At 40.9% G+C, this 23713-nt stretch overlaps 1 protein-coding gene across 2 annotated transcripts; it reads left to right on the top strand.

Annotated features, from left to right (window-relative positions):
* The first annotated feature begins 662 nt into the window (after positions 1-662).
* Positions 663-16475, top strand: tmem168a (transmembrane protein 168a). Of its 2 annotated transcripts, none has more exons than XM_033615150.2 (6): positions 663-719; positions 1307-2259; positions 2478-2753; positions 4855-4997; positions 9195-9472; positions 13706-16475. In XM_033615150.2, exons 2-6 carry the CDS (start codon positions 1426-1428, stop codon positions 14254-14256), a joined length of 2082 nt encoding a protein of 693 aa, XP_033471041.1. In that variant the 5' UTR covers positions 663-719; positions 1307-1425; the 3' UTR covers positions 14257-16475. The 2 variants fall into 2 exon arrangements, with proteins under 2 accessions (XP_033471041.1, XP_078021238.1); XM_078165112.1 differs by lacking the exon at positions 663-719 and adding an exon at positions 837-980.
* Positions 16476-23713: the final 7238 nt, after the last annotated feature.

The raw sequence follows: 23713 nt of genomic DNA, 5'->3' as shown, positions 1-23713 counted from the left end.
CCCATTAAACAGAAAATACAAGTAGTGATAAACTCTATACAATTTATCAAACGTGTTAAGAAAGGATGCCTTTGTGGTGGACAATTACACACTTAAGTATTTTGGCTAGGGGAAAAAATATCAGTACTTTTTTTAATTTGAAAATATAGCAATGCTTGTGTCTGTTAATATCGCCATAATTTTATTTTTCATATTTTACCACAGTTTTAACAAAGGCAGATTAACAATGAAAATCAGTTTAAGTATGATCTGACCAGGCTTATCACATATTCAGTAAGCATCAGAACAACCTCTTATGTGACTTAACACTCAAGCAGATAGGCTACAGTATTATGAAATATACATAATAACCTCTTCTGATTATTGGGGTATTCCTTTTCTGATTTACCGTATTTCTGTCCATATGCTTTCCCCCTAACGTTACTCCATACAGCATCTATTTTCTCCACATAAAATCATCAATATGCTGGTGGAAGTCTCATTAAAAGAAATAATACATTACTTTTTTCTGGCACAGCATTACAGTTGGACCGAGGCGACGCTTTAAGAAATTCTACCGCTTGATGTTAAGTTTTCGCCGGTTATTGTACTCAAATCTACTGGAAAAAGTATATCAATATTCCCAGTCTGAAAAGCGATGGCTTGACTATTTTGACACTTGCGAGATGCCGTACTCTGGAATCCGGAAGCGTAGCTGCTGTCATCCAAACAAATAACATGTAAGCAACATTTTCACGATAAAGACTTTATCTACAGTTTTTTTCACAGTGCCTACATTGCAGTTTTTGCAAGAGCTTTTACTCGTTCTTTTGGCGGTAGAAAATACAGTATTTAAACGTGAACCAGCGAGTTGGCTTACCGAAAACGAGAAGTTAGCAGGGAGGCTATTAGCTAGTTTGAAGTTAGCAAACTTTCCAGCGGTGCCACATCGTCACAAACTGACAGCAGGGCCGCAGTCTCTGTTTAAATCGGTTGAGACGGTGAAAGCAACTTTATACGTTTAGCTCGACTATTTTGCTGCTTATTATTGTCTTAACCATCTTAGTTTTATGTTTAATTAAGTCTAGTAAATCATGCTGTAGCTTACTTGTATCCATCTAGAAAGACATTTTATTAGCTCCGTGTAAATGACGAGAAAACTGATTTTAGAACAAGTAGTTCACTAATTTATCTGGCTATTAATAACCAAGAAGAATGACAAATATAAGTCTGGATAGCAACAGACAATAGGATAATAGTATTGATAATTATAATGAATGGATATGTAGTAATTTGATTAACACTGCTTTTTTTAATTTGTCCTCAGGGGTTGATTTTGGAGAATGTCATCCAGAGGCGTGGCCCTCCATTTGCAATCCTGTGCAACCCTAGAGAAGTTGACTGGATCAAAGTGACTGTATTTGTTTAAGTGTTATCAAAGCAACCATGGATCGTGAGGAGGAGGAAGAGGAGCTGACGGTCGATGGACCCAAGGAGGTGGACATGTTCACATCAGTGCGTTGCCTGGGTTACCTGTCCAGCGTCAACCTCCTGGTGGCAGTATGCGTTGGCATGTATGTACGCTGGGAGGTCACAAGCGAACCGATGATCCTTGTCATCTTCATCTTGGGCCTCTTTGTCCTGGGGATTGCCAGCATCCTCCATTACTACTTTGCCATGGAGAAAGCCAGTCTCAGCTTGTTCCATCTGTGGTTTGGCTTTTTGCTCGGGCTTCTGTGCTTCCTCAACAGCCCCGCGTTGGACTCAAATGTAAAGGAGCTGGTCGCCAACTATCTTCTCTTAGCCAGTGTTGTCATGAAAACAGTTTGGGCTGTAACTGAGCGAATATGCAGCTCCATCCGTTACAAACCCACTTTGCTAACGTCAACTGAGCTACTGGAGCTCCTGGGATTTGGCATTGCCAGCACCACCATGCTTCTTCACAAGTCAGTGGCCATAATTGGTTTGGTGGTGGCCCTAGGGGCTCTTATTGTGGACTTAAGGATGAAATCCCTTCTGGCTTTACCTAACCTGGTCAGTTTTGCCTTGATTACGTCCCTTGTGTTTTTCCAAGCCTTAGGCATCACAGCTAACCCCTATGCTTTAGGCTGCTACCTGGGCAGGCTGCTGTGCGAGCCCGTGTTGGACGTGTACTTCAGTGGGCTGGGGCCCAGTGAGCGCTGGATACCAGTGCTCTCCCTGGGGAGGGTGTGGAGGAGGCTGTCTCTGCTGCCTCTGAGTGTGACTGAGCTGGCCTTCTTTGTCCTGGCTGCCTTGAAGGTACACTCAGCATTTTGCAAAAATTGTCTTGTGAGAAAATTGACATTTCCATTACGGGAGTCTTTAGGGCTTCTGTGTGACTTTCAAACCCAGTCCTTTTCTTACAATTTCTAACCCTTATGAAACAGTATTTTTGCATGGCGATACATTATTTTCTATATCTCAGTAATAAAATGTAAGGCTAGCTGCAATGACACTTTTTTCCTTGCCTCATATAGCTTGGCTACTTGGAGCTCTGGTATCTGGTGATCCCAGGCTTTTGCCTTTTTGGCCTTTTCTGGTCCATCTGCCACATCATTCTGCTGATGACAATATGGGGCTTCCACACCAAGTTGAGTGAGTGTCAGAAAGCCTGGCGGGCGCAGCGATCCAGTAGCCGGAGTCTCAACCAAGTCATGGCCTCCAGGGGCATCCGACACTTCTGCCTCATCTCAGAACGGCTGGTGTTCTTTAGTATCCTGTCAACAGTCATAATGGGAGCTGTGTCCTGGCAGGTAGGGAGGTTACTACTACTTTATTATCCATGTCAGAAATATTATCATTATCAGAAAGTTTGCAAAGCATATGAAGATAAAATGTATTTCATTCATTGCCCTATTGTATTTTTATTGCAAGCATCATTATAGTCATATTAGAATTTTAATACTTTAATAGAAAACCTATTAGAAAATTGTGGCTGCTATTATTCTCCCTCTCACAGCACTTTGAGTTTCATGACAAGGCCTCTATAAACATATCATACACCCATGTTATAAAGTCTGGTGAGAGATGCCAGTGGCAGTGTGTGGTTTGTAGTCACTCTCCAAGCTGAGGCACTTCTGCTCTCATGCGGAACCAATTTAATTAGGACTTTAATATCCCTATCTACTTGCATAAAGAGCAGCAATAACTTATTTAGCCTTATTAGACGTTTACCTTGTAAGAGTCTCATGGGCCTGAGTCCTAATTTGAGATCTGCACATTGTTGATGTCAGTTGCAAATTTGCCTGAGAAAACAGGGGACTGTCTGCATCCACATATGAGGAAGTTAGTGTTTCGCTCTTGTTGTGTGTGTTTATGATGTTTCACAGCCTTTTATGTGCCTACACTGGTGACGTATACACAGTATACAATATATATATGTGGACAACCACTTATAGCCATGTATCTCTCATGCACACACACTAAATAACAGCAGCGTCTGTACAATTTCATGCAATCTCAGCAATAAATACAGCCTTTGAAACCAACAATGTTCAGAGAGGTGTTGACTCAACTCTATGAAGATGTTTAAGGACACAGTTTGTAGTGTTACCTTGGATTCACTGCATTTCATTGAATTTATAACGGAAGACCCACATATAGATTTTTCCATTTAAAGACAGTGTTATTGATGTTGTATGTCTTACAGCTCCCTTTAGAAACCTGCATTGAAATGGATTTGAAAGTATGGACTGAATGACAAGTGGTATAATTGTGCTATTGTGTAGAGGACTTTTCAAATAGGAAGTCAGCCTATGCAATGCTGTTAAAGGGGAACACCACTTAAACTAAGAAATCCAATATTTTATTTTCAAGGAAACCATACAATATGTCTGAACATCTTTCTCAAATCATCGTCTATGAAGCAAACATCACAAATTAGATTTTTAGCACTGTAGTTTTTTTTAATTTAGGAGAGAGTTGTTCATGTTTACTAATATTTTTGGATAACATGAATTTTGAAAATGGGTGTACTTCCCCTTTAAGCGCAGAGCTGCTCATGAGCATCCCGCTGCTCTTATACCTTGGGGTCTACTACTGCAAACCAATTCACAATCTGCGAGAACCACTGCTGGATTGCTTTATATTGTAGAGTCCTCTTTATACTGTTTATACTTTCTTTGTTTATACTACTATACTCAGGTGCTGGACAATATAGCGTTATGCATTTAAGGGGTACACAACTTCATAAAAGTTCAGTGCCTGAGTATAACACATTTTTCACCTCGGGCATACCTTAGGCAGTTCAATATATTCTGCAAACTCGAGTGTGGTTCCACTTAACCATGCAGGTATTGATTTGTGTTCTCAGATACATTGCTATGCTATGAAATCAGAGTAGCTTTTTGAGGATGCTGAATTGCACAGCATACCATCACAGTGACTCAAGCAATTGATTGCAGTTAAAGCCTAACAGTTTTCTGTGGCACAACATCTGCTTTATCTTTATTTATTTGAGTATATAAGTGAATGTGCAAGAATTAAGTTTTGTGTGTGGTTAGTTGACGATTAGTACTGTATGGAGAAAAGAAACTTCAAGTAGATGACAAGATGATAGAATCATTTATTCTACAGAATCAAGGCAGTCCAGAAAGTGCAGGCTCATACACTGCAGTAATTATTCTGTTTTGAATGGATCCTTGTGATGTATGTTTAGTCGGCTGTCATACTCTGCATTGTGTCTCCATTTAGTTAGGTCCTGTCATGTTTTGTCCTGGGATAATAACACTGTGTCAGTCCTGTATTGTATAACTGTCTTGCCAAGTGTCACCACCAATTAGCCTGGTCTGATTGCTGCGGTACAAGCTGTAAGTGATGAATGAAAGTGACTCTGATTCTTTTGCTTTTTTGCAGCCCTCCAACGGCCTCTTTCTCAGCGCTCTGCTGGTGGTGCTGCCTTTGGAGTCTCTGACCCACGGCTTGTTCCACGAGCTGGGCAGCTGCCTGGGGGGAACTTGTGTCGGCTATGCCCTGGTCATACCTACAGCTTATTGCAGGTACTGAAGAGAGGGGACACACAGGAATATAGAAAAGCATACACACTCACAAAGACAAACTAACACAAACATCAGTTAAATGATGCAGTAGCAGCAAGTAACAGCATCATTTTCAAGTAAGTGGGGTGGCACCAGGCATTGTTAAATCTATAAAATGTGATTGAAATTGAAGTGAATATGATGTGTTAGTGCCGATAGGACATTTTACGCACTATCATTATCAGCGGTGCTTGGCTCTCATAGTGGCCAAAGGCTGTTCATCCACCACTGGTCGTGCGAGGATGTACATTCCTGGCCGGAGATGAAGAGGAGAGGGTTGTGTTAAATCGAGAGAAAATGAGTTTTATCAGCGGGTACAGCTCCAGCCAACGAAAGTCCGACTGGGTATATAGCCACAGCCAATTCCTGTTCAAATTAAAACTCCTCATTTCAAATTAAAAGCCCCCTAGTGTTTCAAACATTGTGCAGACATATACTTTGTGTTAACCTAGTCTTGTTTGTTTAATCTCTTGTCAGTTTAATCTGAAAATAGTGGGAAATACCTGTGACTATTTCATCAAGCCCAAGATGCTGTCCTCTGGACTGTCTGACCAACAACCCAAAATTACATAGTTTAATGTTACATTAGAAAAGGGAAAGACAAATCTTCACACATAAGAAGCTGCAACCAGAGATAATTTGGTGTTTTTGATACAAAAAGTACTTCTTGATTAGTCCATTATCAAAATAATTTTCTGTTGATCTACTAATCAATTAATTTATGTATTGTTTCATCACTTTTGTTAATTAACTTAATGGGTAATCCTTTCAGAGGTACTTGAATGTTTCATATTTGTTTTAGGTCTCTATTACTCCTACTGTAATTGCAACTCAAACAGACTATGCAGCAGCAAAACACTCCATTTACATGTATAAACACACACTGGCCCGCCTTCGCCCCACGTCAGAAGTCTTTCTTGGCATCACATGCACTGGTAAATGTGATCACTCATTCCAGCTCCCTCCTCGGTTAACACAAAACCAACTGGATAAATAGGCCAATAACTATGCATAAACATGGTGCTAATGTTTGGGCCCTTAAGGGATCATTCCAGTGCTCCCTCTGCAGCATACTAAGATGTTCAGCTGGAGCGGCTAGCCATTAGCTGCTGCTGTTGCTGCTGCTTCTCCTTGTGCTCTCTCAGTTGGCCAAGCATTTTGTGAAATAGCTTACTTAGTTTTGATGATGCCGACACGTCTCCTCCTCCTAAACAGCAAGAGCTAGCCATCACTTTTACATTAGTGTTTGCATCATCGAGGGCCCCTCAGGTCTTGAAATCTGGCCTTTGGAGATTTTTGGCTGGTATATATGTTTATGACCACTGATTGTATGGTGAATCTTTAAGCAGATAGTTAGGTTTAGCATTCAGGGGATGCCAGCCTTAATGTTAAACTCTCCAGGTGGTTTTGGATGCAGGCCCATGTCCTACTGGAGCTGTAGATGCTCTGTATGCGAGGCCGTATGTGCAGGGCCCATAGGGAGGACTGAGAGCATGATGAGAATGCAGCAGTGTATAATAGGCTGTTTGATGGCTGCAGATCATGTTTTCACAATGACAAGAGCCCCACAGGGAGATTAGAGAGATAGGGGTGAGAAGGGGAGGCACGCAGAGTAAAACAGGGAGGGTGAGACGACAGGGAGAAAACACAAGGAGAGGGCTGAGGTTGTAAACAGTGAGGGAGGGTAGGGGTAAAAAAAAAAAGGGACAGACGGTGCAAAGGAAGGGGAGGAATTGTGAAAGAGGTTGAAGGAGGGGTGGAGCTTTGAGAGAGCTGTGGAGAAAAGGACAGGATTTTTTTTAAGGATGAAAGAGAGAGAGTAACAGGGAAAGATGTGGTCTGAATTCTGAAACTACAAGCCTTCACTCCCCTGGGTGCCTCGAGATCTGAAAAGATTAGATGGGTTTAGGTGAACGGTGAGCTTGGCAAGCCATGCAAAGGTTGCAGCATGTCATTTTCTGGCCAAGTTTTGTGCATCTTTATAACAGACGTTTACATCATGCCAAGAATGTTGTTGTCTTGTTTTTCTTATATTTTTAACCTTTACTTTACCGGGAGTATACCCATTAAGATTGAAAATCTCTTAAACGAGGGAGTCCTGACCAAAACGGCAGCCTAAAAACTTTTACATAAAGGAACAAACAGAGCAAAAATACAACAGAAAAATGTTGAAACAAAAAGTATAAAAAATCCACATACAAGAAACAAGCAACTGACTTAAAACAGCTAATTTAAAGCTAAGAATTAAATTGGCAGCATTCAGTATCCAGACGTGCATTCAGCAGCCAAACAATTCTTACAACTGTTTTTAAAATTTCCCATCCTTAAATATAATCTAGTTTTAGTTGACTTTGTAGCTGATTCAAGATGAGGGAAAGCATTTTCACCAAAGACAATGTGAGTTCAAGAATGATGTACAATAGTTGATACTAATAGTTTTAGTCAGTAGGGAACATGAATAAGAAGGCAGTTCATGTAATGTGGCCTCATAAAGAAGAAGAAGAGATCCATTTTACGGTTGCGTAAAGAAGACAAACAACTTTCTCATACAAACTGCAATGATTGGAAACCCGAATCAGAGACACATTGCGGTGCAGCATGGTAAACTGAATCTAACATTTTCAAGTAAGATGAACCTGCATTCATATAGAAAATACCACCATAATCACTTGCTGATAAAGTGTCACTTGAACTGATTTGTTTCCTTGCATCAGAAGAGAATTAGCATTGGTTTCTATAAAAGAAAACCAGCCTTACCCAGAGTCTCTTGTAAAACACTGGATATGATGTGTAAAAGATGGATTGTTTTCTAGGGGAAAAAAAGGTATTTGTAAGTTGAGACTCATTCAATCACCTTATTATTTAAAGTAACAATCTGCTATACAACATCCGCTGTCCTCTTTGATCTTCACAATAATGTAACTTTGGTCAGGGTTAAGTACGAGTCTCAATAACGAGAGATTCCACTGAATAAGATTAAAAGTAGGTTGTAGATCTTTAATCGCACTCACTAAAGATGAGGCAAAACTATACAAAAAGGTGTCATTGGCATAAAAATGAAATTTTGTATTAATAACTTTGCAAATCACTGATATAAATTGAAAACAAAATACGACCCAAAATGGACCCCTGTCCTGTGGGACACTATTTTGTATTTTCAGAAAGCTAGAAAATACACGATCGACTTGAACACTTTGCTTTCAAAACACAGAAGTAGTTCTGCAAACCACTGAATGGTTTTTAAGGACAGCCCTATGTTAAGCAGCCTCTGTAACAATACAGAGAGGTCAACTGTGTCGAAAGCTTTGGAAATGTCTAAGAATGCTGAAGGACAGTATCCCCTTGAGTCAACTGCATTCATGATGAAATGTACTTGTCTGTACTTAAAAATATGATAAAAAAAATTATAAAATCTATCTTTCCAAAAGCACACAAAATAATATAAAATGGAAAGCTGTCTTACCACGAGTGTCCATATTTAGATAAAGACAACTCTCACCTGTCCTTTTCAAAGTGAGGTTGAAGGTGATAATGGGGGCACAGAGCACAATGTGATGGCACAGTTATGCAGATGTCTGTAAGAGTGAAATACAACTTTGCCATCCGCTTGGCCATGAATAACATCAAGTCCAGAAAGAGAAAGAAAATGTATGGCTGCACGGAGATGCTGCTAGCCTTGACTTTGTGTGTGTGCCCCCTCCATGTTATCATTCACTTGTTATTATCAGTCACACACTTTTATGAAATCACTTTGCCCTCAACTATCTTTAACCTTAGTTCCCATTCTCATTTCTTGTCACCCTGCTCAATTCTCCTCTACATCCCCTCCTTTCTTCCCCATTTTCTTACTCTCCTTTCATTCTTGACTTCCTTTACATCCCTGAGGCTAATGTCATTTCCTTCAGCAGTGATCCACCACTCCGACTCCTTCCATCTCTCTCCCCCCCCATCTCCTCTCATCCTCTGCTCTCTGTCTCCTCTCCCCGGTGTGTCAGACTATCAACTTCTCACTCATTCATCTATCATTTGCTTGCGCCCCGTCTCTCTGCTTCTGACAAGCCACCTAACTCAAGTCTCCCTCGGAGTAGATGGGGGAAAAAAAAAAAAAAGATTAAAAAAGCTTTTCCTCACATGCTCTTATCTCTCTCTTTTGTCCAGCGCTGATGGCCAGCCCACTCTCCTGCCACCTGAGCAGGTACAACAGCTGAACACGCGCTCAACAGGTATGCTGAACAACGTGCAGCGCCTCTTCTCCCACCACATGATCCAGACGTTTGGTTGCGACTACTCAACCAGTGGTGTTACGATGGAGACCGTGCAGACGAAGCTGCGCAACTTTCTGGAGCTTCGAACAGCGGACGGGCCCCGTCATGACACCTATCTGATTTTCTACAGTGGGCACACACACAAAGGCACCGGGTCTTGGGCTCTGGCTGGTAAGAACCCCACATATTCTGTACCTTTGTGAAAAATGAAAAGTCTTCACAGTTACATCCCCTCAGTTATTCAGGATACGATCTTCAGATGCATGCTAGCATATTTAGCATATTTTGTTATAGGTTAACACAATGTGCGTCACATTAAAGTGCATGCAGCGACAATTAACAGAAGATTATAATAAATACAACCCACACTGATAAACACCTGCCATCCAATAAACAAACCAAACCATTCTTCCAAGCTACATTTCCACCACCTGTAGAGTTGACCTATAATTACAGGGATTGTCAACCAGGGGTACTTCTGCAGTTGCTAGGGAATGTGTAGATTACAATTTGGTTAAAATAAATACTTGCATATTGAATCAGGTGCAACACCTAAACATTTCCTTTACAGTTTTGTTGAATAAAACAATCTAACATTTCCACTTTTGCATAGTTAACAGTGTTAAATAACCTCCAGTTTAAAATTCACTGAAATGAACACACTTGGAATATGACGGGTGGTGTCCATGAAGGGGTAGTCAAGGTGACCTGACAGGGCAGTGAACGTACATCAGACAAACAAAAGTTGGGGAGCGCAGTGTTATTATACAATAATAGCTCCCTAAAAAAACTCTGCTTTATTAATAGGCATCATGATTTATTATTGAACATTACATGTTCCTGATATCTTAATTCAATTAAGAAGATGAGCACAGTTACTTTAACTTCCATGTAGAACAAGAATAATTTATTCTGGCATTTGCTGATGCATTTTTCACAGCAGGTTTGTCTATGAAAGCTTCCCTGTAGGATGCCAAGAGTCACGCAGTGGCCTCAGGTCAAAACAGCTTTTGTAAACAAACAAAAAAGATTATATTATAAAAAAGATTATATTTAACACTGCCAATCATCACAGTGAACTGTAAGATGGATATCAGTTTCATCTCTCAGACTTGGCAAATAGTTAACACAGATCAACAGTCAGTATACAGAATGTGCATTCCCTGAAGAAAATGCGTGTGAGCGCTAGACGCTGTTGGCTGATGCTGCTTTCAGCTGTGGCTGCTGCTACTATAGCAGTTTTTCAAGTTGTTTAGCGCCACCAACAGGTGAAATTGTATGAAACGCTACAGATTCTTTCAGCATCTGTATCTGTACAGTGTTGCTGAATTTGGTTACCCTGGAATATTACATTATAGAGATACAGTACTTAATAAGTAGTATAGTGGTGCTTTCCTAATGGCTACAAGGTGGGACATGCACATGCTAATAGAGAGATCCAAGATTGATTGGATTGAAGTCATCAAAATTGTAGGTCAGGTTTTCATGTTACTGTAATGTTCTCTGTGGGTTGAATTGTATGAGATGTTACACACTTTAGCAGTTTGACTGTACGTACAACATTAGCAAATCTGGTTGCAATTCAGGTTAACACAGAGGAGATATGGCCAGTTAAGTACATCATGCTAGGCCTTTAGAAGTTTGGTATCCAATTACAGACAAACAGTCAGTGATCAAAACAAACTCAGAGAAACTCAGAGATATGTGAAATCGGCAAACTTGTTTATTTCTGTCATAGTGGCCTGACCTAGCTGACGTGTCTGCTTTACTTATTTTATGTACGGTGCTGCTTTGCTAATGTTTTTGCTGGCCATTCCACAATCAAGGCTAGTTAGTTGACCAAGGTTGGCGGCGACTTTTCTCTTAGGGGCCCGACTCTTCACCACTCCTCCTGTCTGAGGAGATCAGACTTGTAAATTCCTTATCCTCTCTTAAATCCCTCTTAAAAACACACTTTCATAAATGTACTTTCACGAGGTTAATGGCCTGAACCCACTTTTATCTGCAAGTCATATCTTAAAATCTATTTATATACAAAGGCATTCCCTTATTGTATTATTTCACTTATTCTACTCCCTCTCGTGTCTTTCTTTAATTTTTGCCCGTTTCTTTTTATGTTTGTAAAGCACTTTGTAAATTTGTTTTGAAAAGTGCTATAAAAATACAACTTATCATTGTTATTTGATAAACCAAATCTATCGGAAGCAAAGCAATGTACTGCTGTGGATGGGGACCAAAGCAAAACATATTTTAGCCACCTAAAAAACTCAGTACTAGTAGCAGTGTACACTGTATTTGGAATATTTTCGCCGCTTTACAGTACAAACTAACCAACTGAGGCAGCGGTTGACCGGTTGTGTTCTGCGAAGTAAAATGTTACGTTTTTGTCAATGAAGTCTGGTAGCCTTGAGATATCGACTTCGGTTCCCCGTAAGAAAGGCTGTGAAACAGCAAGGTAACGTGGTGTAAATATTCTAAAAATAGCGTACACCGATATTCATGTTTTTTAGTTGGGCCTTTTTCAGGTGGCGTTTGCTCAGTGGAAATTGATTTTATGTACAAAATGCATCGGTTCTCAACCCAGAAGCTACTGTAACATTGTGATTTGGTCTATACCCATTGAACCGGCATTATCCAAGGAACACATTGGCAAATATTGTTTTGCTACGCCTCTAGGTTAATGAGTTACTATTCAAAACGTAAGACATGTTACTTATCACATGGTGGCGTTGTTGGAACCATGTTTTAATATAGTAAGCATTTCCAGATGGGGCATCTGACATCACGTAACCTTTGCGCTTGTAGTTGAACTTTAAATCCTTCCATATTCTGCTATTGTGTATTTTTCTTTGCTAAAAAAAAAAAAAAAAGTAAAATCACTGAAACTTCATAGAATAAAGACATTAGCATACGTTGTTAAAATAAAGTTTCTACAACAAACAGTACAGAAGTAGATAGTGAAATAAAAATGAATAGTGGATAACAACAGTGTGAGATCTGTGCCAGCTCTCACACTAATTACTGCAGACTTGACTCAGAGTTGAACACAACAAAAATTGAATAAAAAAGGCAGTATTTACTGCAGAGCTGCCGTTTGATGGCATTAGGTAGATATGGTATTCTCCTTGCAAACTGAATTTGCATTACAGTCTGATTTCCATTCTTTTCATTTCCCCTCCTCTCTGTCAGTCAGAGTCCGATTTGCACAGATCAGACGAATGAGACAGGAAAAAGAATATCTGTGAAGGACTCAGCACAGAAGTTTGGTTCCAGTAGAGAAGATTCTGTGAAAGTTTTAGACGTTCTGCTGTGACACGAGCATTCCCTCAACAGAAATGAGAATCACAGCAGGTTAACACCGTGTCAGCTCCGGCGCCTCTGTTCAAAGATTACTTGACACATTATCTCCGCGTACTGCTGCAAACAAGAAAAAAAAAACCCCACTGAAAAGATAATCACTTCCCTTTGTCACCATCCTGAAGGGACGTTCTCAGTCGCTGTTCGGGGGATAATTGTACACATTTTGAAAAAGTGGGCTTGTTTTGGCAGAGATCCCAATTAGGAACAGTCGCAGATTTCAAATGCTGTTTTCACTACAGTTATAAAGACTTAGTGTGGCAGTGTTGTCCAGTCCTAAATTATACAGGAATCCATTAAAGGAGCAGTTTGTCTTTACTGGTGTTATCACGGTGGATACATGCCTGCAAATTGCTTTAGTAATGCAACGGCAGTGTCTCTAAATCGGCTTGTTGTAGATTTTTAGCCATGTGGAAAGAACCCAATTTCATATCCAAATATAAATCATCGGCCTTGGTTGAGTTGCTCTGTGGCCAACAGTAGGAGTCATTTTTCTCCTCGGCTCTTATTTACTTACTTTGCACTTTTCCTAGAGTAAATGATGATTTTGGGGTAACGGAAATAATTTTGTGCATCTGCTGGCGAGGTACCACAGCTCTGATCTTTGTACTTTGGAGCTGCCATCTGGAAAACAGAGTCTTTGTGCAGTTTGTGGGGGTTGTCATGACAGCAGTTAGACAGACAGACAGACAGTCTCGCAAGTGAAAGTTGACATGATTGATCCATGCAAAGCCACTGTGTCCATCAACAGCCATGTGTCCTGTTGAAATGTCCTTGAACACGACACTGAACCAATAGTGACTCTATAACCACTTTATATCTTTATAAGTGGGTCTGGTTCAGAGTTTTAGCTATGTAAAAACATAAAAATGAACCTGGCTCATTCTACAGAGACACTGTGTAGTTCAAAAAGACTTTTAAAATACTAAACATAGGGATTTATCATTCTCTTCTTTCCTGTTCCTCACTCTTTGATTCAAACACTTTCTTCCCAACACTTTCTCTCACTCCCTTCTCCATCTCAATATCTAACCTCATCTCTTGCAGGAGGTGAGAGTCTTCACCTGGCCCAGTTGCTGGAGCTGTGGAAGGAGAAGAACGCCGGCCACTGCTCCCGTCTCATCCTTGTCTTGGATACTGAAAACTCCCTCCCCTGGGTGAAGGAGATACGCCGGGTTGAGGGCATCTATGTAGCCGTGCAGGGAGCTGAGCTGTCCGTCACTAGGGTGGACCCAGAGGTTGGAGATATCCCCCTCCTCGGGGACTTCACTGCCGAATGGGTGGAGTTCAACTGCAACCCGGACAGCAACACCCAGTGGTCAGAAAAGGGACGGACTGTAATGGCCGTGTACGGTGTGTCCAAGCGCTGGAGCGACTACACACTTCACCTGCCCACTGGAAGTGATGTGGCCAAGCACTGGAAGACCCACTTTCCCAAAGCTACGTATCCCATGGTGCATCTCTCCAACTGGTGTTGTGGCCTCAACCTGTTCTGGATATGTAGCGTGTGCCTGCGCTGCTTCAGGAGGTGTAAACTAGCATGGTTCCCACCAGCTATACTGGACACTGGGCAGGGCATTAAACTGGTGCACTCTTAGATGATGGGGGAAGTGGACACGCAAATTTTGACTGTTTGTGTTTTAATTGCTGGGTACGAGGTGATAATAGAAAGGAAAAATAATACTCCTGTACTTATAAAACTGTATACACAAACATGCACAGAGGTTATACCCCATGATAAGATATGACCTTCTGTCAAAGGGGTTGTTCAGCTGTTCCCAAATTAGGTTTTGTATCATGTGCAATTGCTGTACAGCAGACATGTGCTTGCAGTTACATAGCAAAATGCTTGCTCCATATTAAATTGTGTGACCCAAAATTAGGGAGTGAAAAAACAGTAGAAAGTAAACTCTCAACCACAGTTACAGTGGATAAAACCATATTAAGTACATAACTATGGTTTCATAAAGGAACTCTTCACCCACAATTGACCATTTGTAGATCAGTTAGTCATGCCGTGTTACCTTGAATTTGTAAAAGTTTGTTTTTCTTGCATGCCTCCATGGAAATTAGCAAACGTATATTTATTGATTGATTTAGGACCACAGCAAAACTGTATCAATATATCTGTTTACAAGCTCTCACAACTCATGCAGTATAATTCAGGTCTCACTTATCTAGTCGTATGCTCAGAACTTTTTAATGACATGCATTGTCACTAAAACCTTAGTGCTAGAGTCTTGCTTTGAAGAAGTTTTTGTTGAAGTTTTTAGCCAAAAATGCATGTTTTGGAAGTACTGAGCATATGATTGGATAAATGAGACTTGGATTATACTCACAGACTGCATGAAATAATGGACATAGCTACCGTGATATCACCCATTGGTTTGTGGACACTTGTTTTGAAGTCTTGAGTTTGGCATTTTGGAGCCAGAAGTGACCGTATTTGGATGAGACCTAAAGCCATAAAAAAAATAGTTATAAAAGTTGGGTTATATGTAGCTATAGAGACCAAAACCCGTATGTGTACCAGGATGTAAACATGTTTATTTCTGCTGTAAATTTGGGTATTTTAACATGGGGGTCTATGGAGATTGACTCACTTGTGGAGCCAGCCTCAAGTGGCCATTTTAGGAACTGCAGTTTTTGTCACTCGGTTACCACTTGCTCATGTTGCACATTTTGTTGAGTTTGATAACGGATGTTTTGATACAGTTTTGCTGTGGTCCCCAGTCAATCAATAAATCAGTATTTTCGCCATTTTCCACGGAGGCATGCGAGAAAAATAACGGGTTTTTTTTTCGCATTTTCAAGCTAACATGGCATGAATAACTGATATTCAAATGGTCATTCTGTGAGGAAAGTATGTCTTAAGTATATAATGAGGCAAAAGACCAAATTGTGTGTTTTTGTACAAGTTAATTATATTTTGGGGCAGTGTCATATTATGGTTTTGTATACTACTTTGCCATTACTGCATAATTATTTCTTTGGAAAGGTTTACTGGTTATCTTTTTTGTTATACAATGAAATTTTTTGTCAATTTTCTAGTGCCTTAATGTGCCTCAACGATGGATTTGGGATCATCTTTAATGTGGATGCCTAATTTTGTTATGTTTATAGCCTTTCCTTGCTTCTTATTTATATCGGAGGATTCTGCAGTATGAGCAGGGAGGCGTTCAGTGTCTTCCAAAAGACTTTCAACAAGATAGACAAAAAGACTGTTGTGGGGCCAAACTCAGTGACCCTCTGGTTACAGGATCATCTAACCACAACGCCAACCTGCCACTCTTGCTGTCGAATCTTTTCCTCAACACTTTCAAAGACTTCAGATAAGCATTTACTCCCAAACAGAAGCAAGACAGGTGCGTCGGCTGGGAGGAAGTATATAATCACCAGACAGTGGCCCTGTATTGTGCCTCATCCTGTTTATTTACATAAATTAATTCAAGTTGAAGAAGTCATTTACTCTGTACAAACACAGCAGTCAGGTTTTGTAGCCATTGTCCTTGCCACGCTGTGAAAAAGGGACTTGTCATGCAAAACGACAATTCAAGAAGCTCGCAATGCTTTTTATTGGTGCACTGACCTTAAGAACTCGTATTGACCATCCTTTATTTCCGACTTTATTTGCTGTGTTGGATCTCTCTCCCACACAACCCTAATCTCTGGAGTGAATTGCTGCCTTACAGTTTGTGTTTCACTGTGATGTTTCCAAGAGGTCAAGTGGCATTTTCCACATCTTTATTCCCCCTGTGCCTCATTTGAGTTACGCCTGACAATGTCAAGATTAAACTTGGATAATAAACTGATTAAACATTGCTGTCTGATAAATGAGAAATGTAGCGAGGGAATACAAACACATACCAGTTTGATTCCATGGAAATAACAGAAGGATAAAACAATAAATGGGAATTGAAAGGAGAAAGCAAGACATGGTGGATGACAATCGTCCCGGCTCATTTAACATGGCTGGCTTTACAGGCACTGAACAAATACAGACTGCTCTGTGGAAACGCTAGCATCGCCTGGCAAATATTAGGATTGTGAGCAGAAGAAAAATGAGAGTGTAAAGGGAAAGTGAAACGATACATGACACAGTATCTCTGAGGGATTTGTTCACTGAGCTTTCACCTCAGTTAGTCCCGGTGCCTGGCTGGACATGTGTCCAAGGCGCTGCTGGGTATTTCACCGGTCTCAGAGAGCAGGGCTGTGGCCTGGCTCATGCCTGAAGGGCACTATTAGGTACAGAGCAAGGTTTGGGGAGACTTTGGAAAGATGAAAGCTGACATTGGAAGCCATGTTTCATATTGGCTTTCACCCATAAGGCGTAACAGGGAGAGCAAAGGAGGAAAATGGCATGAACCAGAGCAACCTTTCACCACTCTAAACTTGCTGTGCTTAGGCGTTGTAAATATCAAACCATTAGGCAGGTATGAACTATTCGATGAGTATTCACAGTGGCAATTAGTGGAAAAAAAGACAAGTATAAATGCCGTCTTGTGTGGGCGTTCTTTTCATTGCCGTAGTCTGCGAGCTGTGGTTATAGCTAAAGTCAGGGATTCATGTATATAGCGGGAATCATTTATGCGAATATTAGATTACGGGCCGGATTTATCTCCTAAACTGGATTAGGTAATAAAAGAGTCAGCTGCCTCTGAGGCCCGTGAGGATGTGCTGAGTCAGAGCCTGCCGCACACACTCAAACACACACATCAATTCAGATACATGCACAGATACAACCACACACACCAATTCTCTCCTGCCTTTCTGCTTTCCTGTTTCTCTACAGCTGAGGCTCTCGTCTGTGGGTAATTACAGCCTGTCATGGGGCATTACCTTCTAATACAGGCAAAGTGATGTGTCTGACGCTCGCCTGCAATTTATTTGGGAAAATAAATGTGCTTTTATAGCCCAAGTTGCATCTTAGCAGAAGGACTGGAGCAGCAAATACATTTGCTCCATTATTGTTTACTTAAATCCATCTGAAGGCGTAGTGGGAGGCCGGCAATTTTGTGCGTTTTTCTAAATGCAAGTTTAACTTCCTTGAACCATGTTTTGAGCCAGTTGTTTGGTGCTAAACCAATGGTCAATTTAGTATCATCATAAAGGGTGTCTGAACTAAGTGGTAACTTCCAGGGCTGAAAAATAAAGCCAAGATGGAAGTGCCAAAAACTGTAGTTCTTTGAATGGCTACTGAGGCCGGCTCCAAGAGCAAGTCAATCTCCATAGACCTTGTTTACAGCCTGGTACAAAAAAGAGATTTGGTCTCTATGGCTAATTTCCCCATTTATGAAAACTGTATGGGGGATTAATTTCTATGTCTACTGTCTCGTTCAAATGTTATTAATGCTTAAAGTTAATTCATAAGTAAGGGCAAGGCTACTTTAGTGACAGGTGGGTGCTGTCCGTTGACAAGTGTTTACCATGGCAACAATGTTGGTTAAGTAACGTAACCATGATGAAACCCTAGATTCACAGAGTATAGGCACAGCCACAGTGGTGTAGTGGTAGTTGATGAAGTGGTTGCACTACTAGGGACATGGGTAGGTTACCCAGGAAGTGGGTATACTCTCCTATATATATTCCAACGCCTTTGGGCAAATAGGTGGGTACATTGTAAACGGACAGAAAAATAGGTGGGTGTACCCTAATACAGCCTTCTCCCTGACAACCTTTACCTGCCTGGTTCATACAATATATGTCTCTGTCTCTATGTCAGCTAAGGGGTCCTTGGCCCGAAAACACTAAGGACCTTGCTCTATGGATTCAGATGTTCCATTTTTTCTGTAAGTATCGTTTTTAATGGTTTTAGCCTCTTTGTTTGCAAAAGTTAGCATTAGCATTGTTACAGCTAATGCTAATGTGCTAATGTGCAAACCAAGCTAGTAGCTAGCAGTAGGGTTATCTCTACCCTCTCATCCAAATATGGTCATTTCTGGCTTTAAAAACCAAAGATGGCGCAAGTCAAAGTGCCAAAATCAAGGCTTCAAAACCAAGCCCCCCAAAACAGTGCTTGGCCTTGAAGACAATATCCCTGCGAAATGACTTTCACTCTCAGAATTTGATCTATCAGGTCAGGTAATATTTGGAAAGTCTAGAGGACCCACAAGATTCATTCATTGATTGATTAATTCATGTCATTCCCATCCAAGTTAGTGGAGCTCTGAATTGTAAGTTGCCTGTGATTGGCCACCTGAGTCTCAAGTGCACTTGCTCTATGGGCCCCACAGTGCGGAAGATCAGGGTAATTTCATGCCGTAGACATAAAGGTTTTATGGCTTCATGTGCCACTGAACAACTTTCAAGAAATGAACAGAGTCTGGCCTCCAATGCATTATCCAGGTCTCATACATCCATGTTCAGAACAGGAGTCCATAAACCAGTGGGTGACATCACGGTGGCTACGTCCATTATTTTTACTCAGTCTATAGTCTGAACCCTGCAGGGAAGTCTTGGTTTGATAAGATGTAATTACCCTTCTGTGATTTCAAATCTCAAATGAGCTTAATGTGCTGGCATTTTTCAACCTAGGCATCCTCCATCACTTCTACAACTCAATGACATCCCGCAGGCATCCCTTTTAGACTAAATGTACTAGAACCAGATATATACATAAATGCTGAATGTTCCCTTTTCTCTTCCTCTCCTGGAACACAAGGAGTAATGGGATGAGAGATTACAGATTCAGCAGCAGCACTGTTCCAACTTTTGTGCCCTGCTTTTCAGGAGGCCTGCTTGCTGTGGCTCGCAGTAGGTCCGACATTGAAATGTCAAAGCCATTATCTCAAATTACAAGGGCTGAGCATGCGTTTAGTGGCTGTTTAACCGTGCAACGCTCCCTACTATGCAGACAATCATTTGGAAGAGGCTGCCAAAATCTTCACAGCTTTTAGGCTTCTCTTTCAACGCTGAAACCCATATGGCCATTTTATATCATAGAGTTTGCATCAGACACTACATTATTAGGCAGGACACTGTACATAATTAACTTCCTGCCAGGATGTTGGAAAAGAAAATGAGGCCATTTTGGACCTGTATCTTACTTCCAGTACTCTGGAAAACAGTGCTCAAGAATAGTACCTCAAGAAATAATTTGATATATTTGATATTAGGGGAAATATCCTGATTTGCTTTTTTGCTGAGAATTAGTTCAGAAGATTGATAGCACTCATTCTACCTGTTTGGTAAATATGTAGCTGGAGCCAGTTGGTTAGCTTAGCTAAGCATAAAGACTGGAACCAGTAAAACATCAAGCCTGGTTTTATTGCTACAATCCATTGCAAGTCGGAAGTTTATAATTCAATAAACTGAGTCGACTGTGAGAAGATTGCATGTTCTTCCTGTGTCAGTGTGGGTTTTCCCTGGATACTCCAGCTTCCTCCCACAGTCCAAATACATACAGGTTTAGGTTAACTGATGACAGTTACAGCAAGTTTCATAACACAAACATTATGAAAACTTTTGTCAGCTCAGTTCACAGTGTGAACTGTGGCTGTGGACTCCACTGAGCAACTTTTAAAGGAATGGACGGGGCCCTCCAACGCTGTATCCAGTTACCTTGTACATCCTTGATGACCCCCCATAAATTGTCGCAAAATTTTGTGTTTCCTTTTTTTGTGCACATTAAACATTCATTCATTTTCCGTAACCTTTTATCCTGTTAGGGGCCACGGGGGGCTGGGGCCGATCCTACTTTACCTTTGGCAAGAGGCAGGGTACACCCTGGATAGGTCACATAGAGACAGACAACCATTCACACTCACATTCACACCTACGGTGAATTTAGAGTGACCACTTAACTTGCATGTCTTTGGACTGTGGGAGAAAGCCAGAGTACCCGGAGAAAACCCATGCTGGCATGTGGAGAACATGCAAACAGAAGGGCTCCCCCCACCCTGGGGTTTGAACCTCCCACCCTGGGTTCAATGCTAATCACTGCCCCACTATGCCACATTATACAGCCAAGACATAAAGTCCTGGTAAGCTTTAGAGGTCCTAGCTGGCAGATTTTGTTACCTTTAGACACAGAAGCCTAGCTGTTTGGGCTTGTCAATAATTTGTGCTGGCTACAGTTTCATATTAATCATACAGACAGGAGAGTGTGTATTATAAATAATTCTAACTGCCTCTCTGCAAAAAAGTGAATAACCATTTTCCCAAAAATGCAAGTAAAAACTAGTTTTGAAACACTTCTAGTGAATATGAGCATGATCAGACTTTTCCAGCAGGAATCAAGAACTGCTTTAACTGGAGGGCAAAAGTTTTGATCCCCTCAACATTAACTGTCAAGAAAAGCTAAAATGTATAGAATTTCAAATTCCAGGCAGAGATTCGAAGAGATTATTCATGGTACAAGGATTGGAGTTACTCTGGGAAAGGATTTACGAGCTGATGCAGAAAGGGGGTAGGGCCAAGCAGACCTTGTAGCCTCAGTCATTACACATATGCCGTCTTGCAAAGTGAGGTCAAGATTATGGCAGGATAAAGGAATATAGGAGTATTGTGTGGGCGGACATCTGAACGGCCATGTTCTATTGTTATCTTGACCCAATGAACACATAAAACCCCTTCATTTTCTTTTCTGGATGATAAAAAACAGAGGATAATGCTGAATGTAGATGCATGCAGCTATCAATTGGAACCAGTATGTGAATAGATGGAGAGAGTCAGGGTCTATGACATGTGATTGCATAATATGAGGTGTGAATAGGGCCCTATCCAGGTGTGCCATCAGTATGGATTGCTAATTTTAAACTCATTCTTAATCAAACTGAACTGCTGTGGATATTGGCTCTTGTAAGCAGCCAAATATATTTAGTATGAGCCAGATGATGCCGATACGCTTGATTCAATTAAAAGTGTAAATCGGAGGCTAACAAGACTGTCAGCACTGTGGGATTGGAGGTTCGGTAATTAGCTTTGTTGTCACAGTTGGGCTGAGATGGGACAGGGCTAGGCTGAGCTAGGCTTGTGAAACAGATGAGTTTCCTATTCTGATCTCACAACTGGGGATCCCAGACATAACTGAAGCAGCCGAAGCAGGCCTGTCCTGCTCAGGGGAAATGTCTTGTCACCTGGGAGCTGGATTAGGATGGTAAAAAAATTTTTAGCGCTGATAAGAGTTTAAATACTTAGATGTGATGTCAAGAATGGTTCTTAAGGTTGCTCAGCCTACTCTCATTTTCACATTTCTTTTACCTTTTAGAAAATTAAACCAAGAGTTCTTCAGAAAAAATGCACTTACAAAAGACTCTTAATACTGACTGTATATATAAAGACTGATGATGTGTCTCCACTCCCTCCCACTGTACAAAACTTAAGCCAAAAAATCCTGAATATGGCCACTGTCACTTTGTGCTGGTGATGTTATTTGTGCCAGATTCTGCACAGCAGCCATGTCGGCAGTATCAGGTTCCCGCTGTCCAACCAATTGCGAGCAACACTGTTGACAGCAAGCACACTAATTGACATGCACAGCTGTCAAACATAACAACAAACCCCCTTTTTATAGCATCAAATAGCTAGTTAAAACCAAACTTAGCTACCAGAAAAAAACAATCACTTGAACAAAATTCAGTGTGATAAGAACTACCTAAAATAACAGAAACCATCTCTGGGAAAACCATATTTGTCATGTACTTAGAGTTTATACTTTAGCTCATGTCCTATCCACTAACTTAAAGGGGGGCAGGATTTTTTTGCCTATACCAACCAGGGGGTGATCGAGATGTATTGGCTTCACTTTTGAGGAGCTGCTATGTCGTCCATCTTTATTATACAGTCTATCACTCTTAATGAATAGTTTGGCATTTTGGGAATTTTTTGCTTTCTTGTGTTATGAGTATGAAGCTAGGGCCAGCAGCCAATTAGCTTAGCTTAGCATAAAGACTGGAAACAAGAGGGACAGCTAGCCTGAGAGCCCAATGCAGTGTCACTCACACCTCGTTAAATACTAACACAATACCAACTAGATACCCCTCCTGTGTCACTTTTAGACCATAAGGGACAGTGTATCATTTTATTATCGTTATGCATTATTCTCGCATTTTGTTTTTCAAAATAAACTTCTGTTCTCACAGGTAATATACAATTTCTGCTCGTTAAATGCATACGGCCGTCGATGCATACAATCGCTTAGGTTTACTTCCTTAGGATTAAGCAACAAAACCTTGTGGTTAGGTTTGAAAAAACATCACAGTTTGGCTTAAAATAAATATGTTTGTCACTAACGTAATGTAACGTCAGAGGACATACGTCATTAGCGAAATATGCTACACATACTAGCACACTATGTTGTAATTAAAATAACTCGACTGACTTGGTTTCACATGGGACAAAACAGCAGGATCCCAGGTGAAAATCCAGAGTTTGTTTGACCCATCCACCTCCACTCCTCTTCCCCATATGTGGTCCGTCTCACTCTTTATATGACAGCAGTTGCTCGGAGCATCAAAAAAATGCTGCTGTCCAGTGTGTCTCATAATGCCAATAAAGGGTGCCTCGGTACATCAGGTACCTGTACTAGCGGAGGGCCACTTATCAAATGTCTGTTTGACGAGTTGGGAGTGAGACTGGGTTGAGCCAAAATAGAGAGAGTAGCACAACATTTTGGGAAATCCGCTTTACCCAGAGAATTACTAATAGGTGCATTTTGTTACCTAAATGAATTTTGTTACAAAGCCAGCCTGGCCGTTGTCCTGTGTTTCCAGTCTTTATGCTACGCTAAACGAACTGGCTGTGGGCTGCAGCTAGCTACATTTTTATTATTTTTACAAACCTGAGAGTGATATCGAGGTTCTCATCTCAATCTCGGCAAGAAAGCCAATAATTGTATTTCTGAAAATGTCTAAGTCATCCTGTGTTTTTAATCTTATAAAACTGATAATGCTGAGAGGTAGCACTAGGTTTACACTTAGCCCTACAGATGACGTAACCTGCACTGTTTGAACTTGTATGTTATGATGGATATAGGTGGATTGTTCTAGACTGGAATGGATACGTCTATTCTGTGCAATGTTTGAATGTCCTTATGAAACCCTTCATTGAGCAGAA

Source organism: Epinephelus lanceolatus, chromosome 23 (genome assembly GCF_041903045.1).
Source record: "Epinephelus lanceolatus isolate andai-2023 chromosome 23, ASM4190304v1, whole genome shotgun sequence".
Taxonomy (NCBI): Eukaryota; Metazoa; Chordata; class Actinopteri; order Perciformes; family Serranidae; genus Epinephelus; species Epinephelus lanceolatus.
The sequence above is the reverse complement of the archived record's forward strand: the minus strand, read 5'-3'. Positions and strand labels throughout refer to the sequence as shown.

What these genes read in the sequence shown, in the direction of transcription:
- tmem168a (XM_033615150.2), top strand. Translation starts at nt 1,426, where the DNA reads ATGGATCGTGAGGAGGAGGAAGAGGAGCTGACGGTCGATGGACCCAAG. An exon ending in TTGTCCTGGCTGCCTTGAAG is followed by an intron (nt 2,260 to 2,477) that starts GTACACTCAGCA and finishes TGCCTCATATAG; the next exon opens with CTTGGCTACTTGGAGCTCTG. An exon ending in ATACCTACAGCTTATTGCAG is followed by an intron (nt 4,998 to 9,194) that starts GTACTGAAGAGA and finishes TCTTTTGTCCAG; the next exon opens with CGCTGATGGCCAGCCCACTC.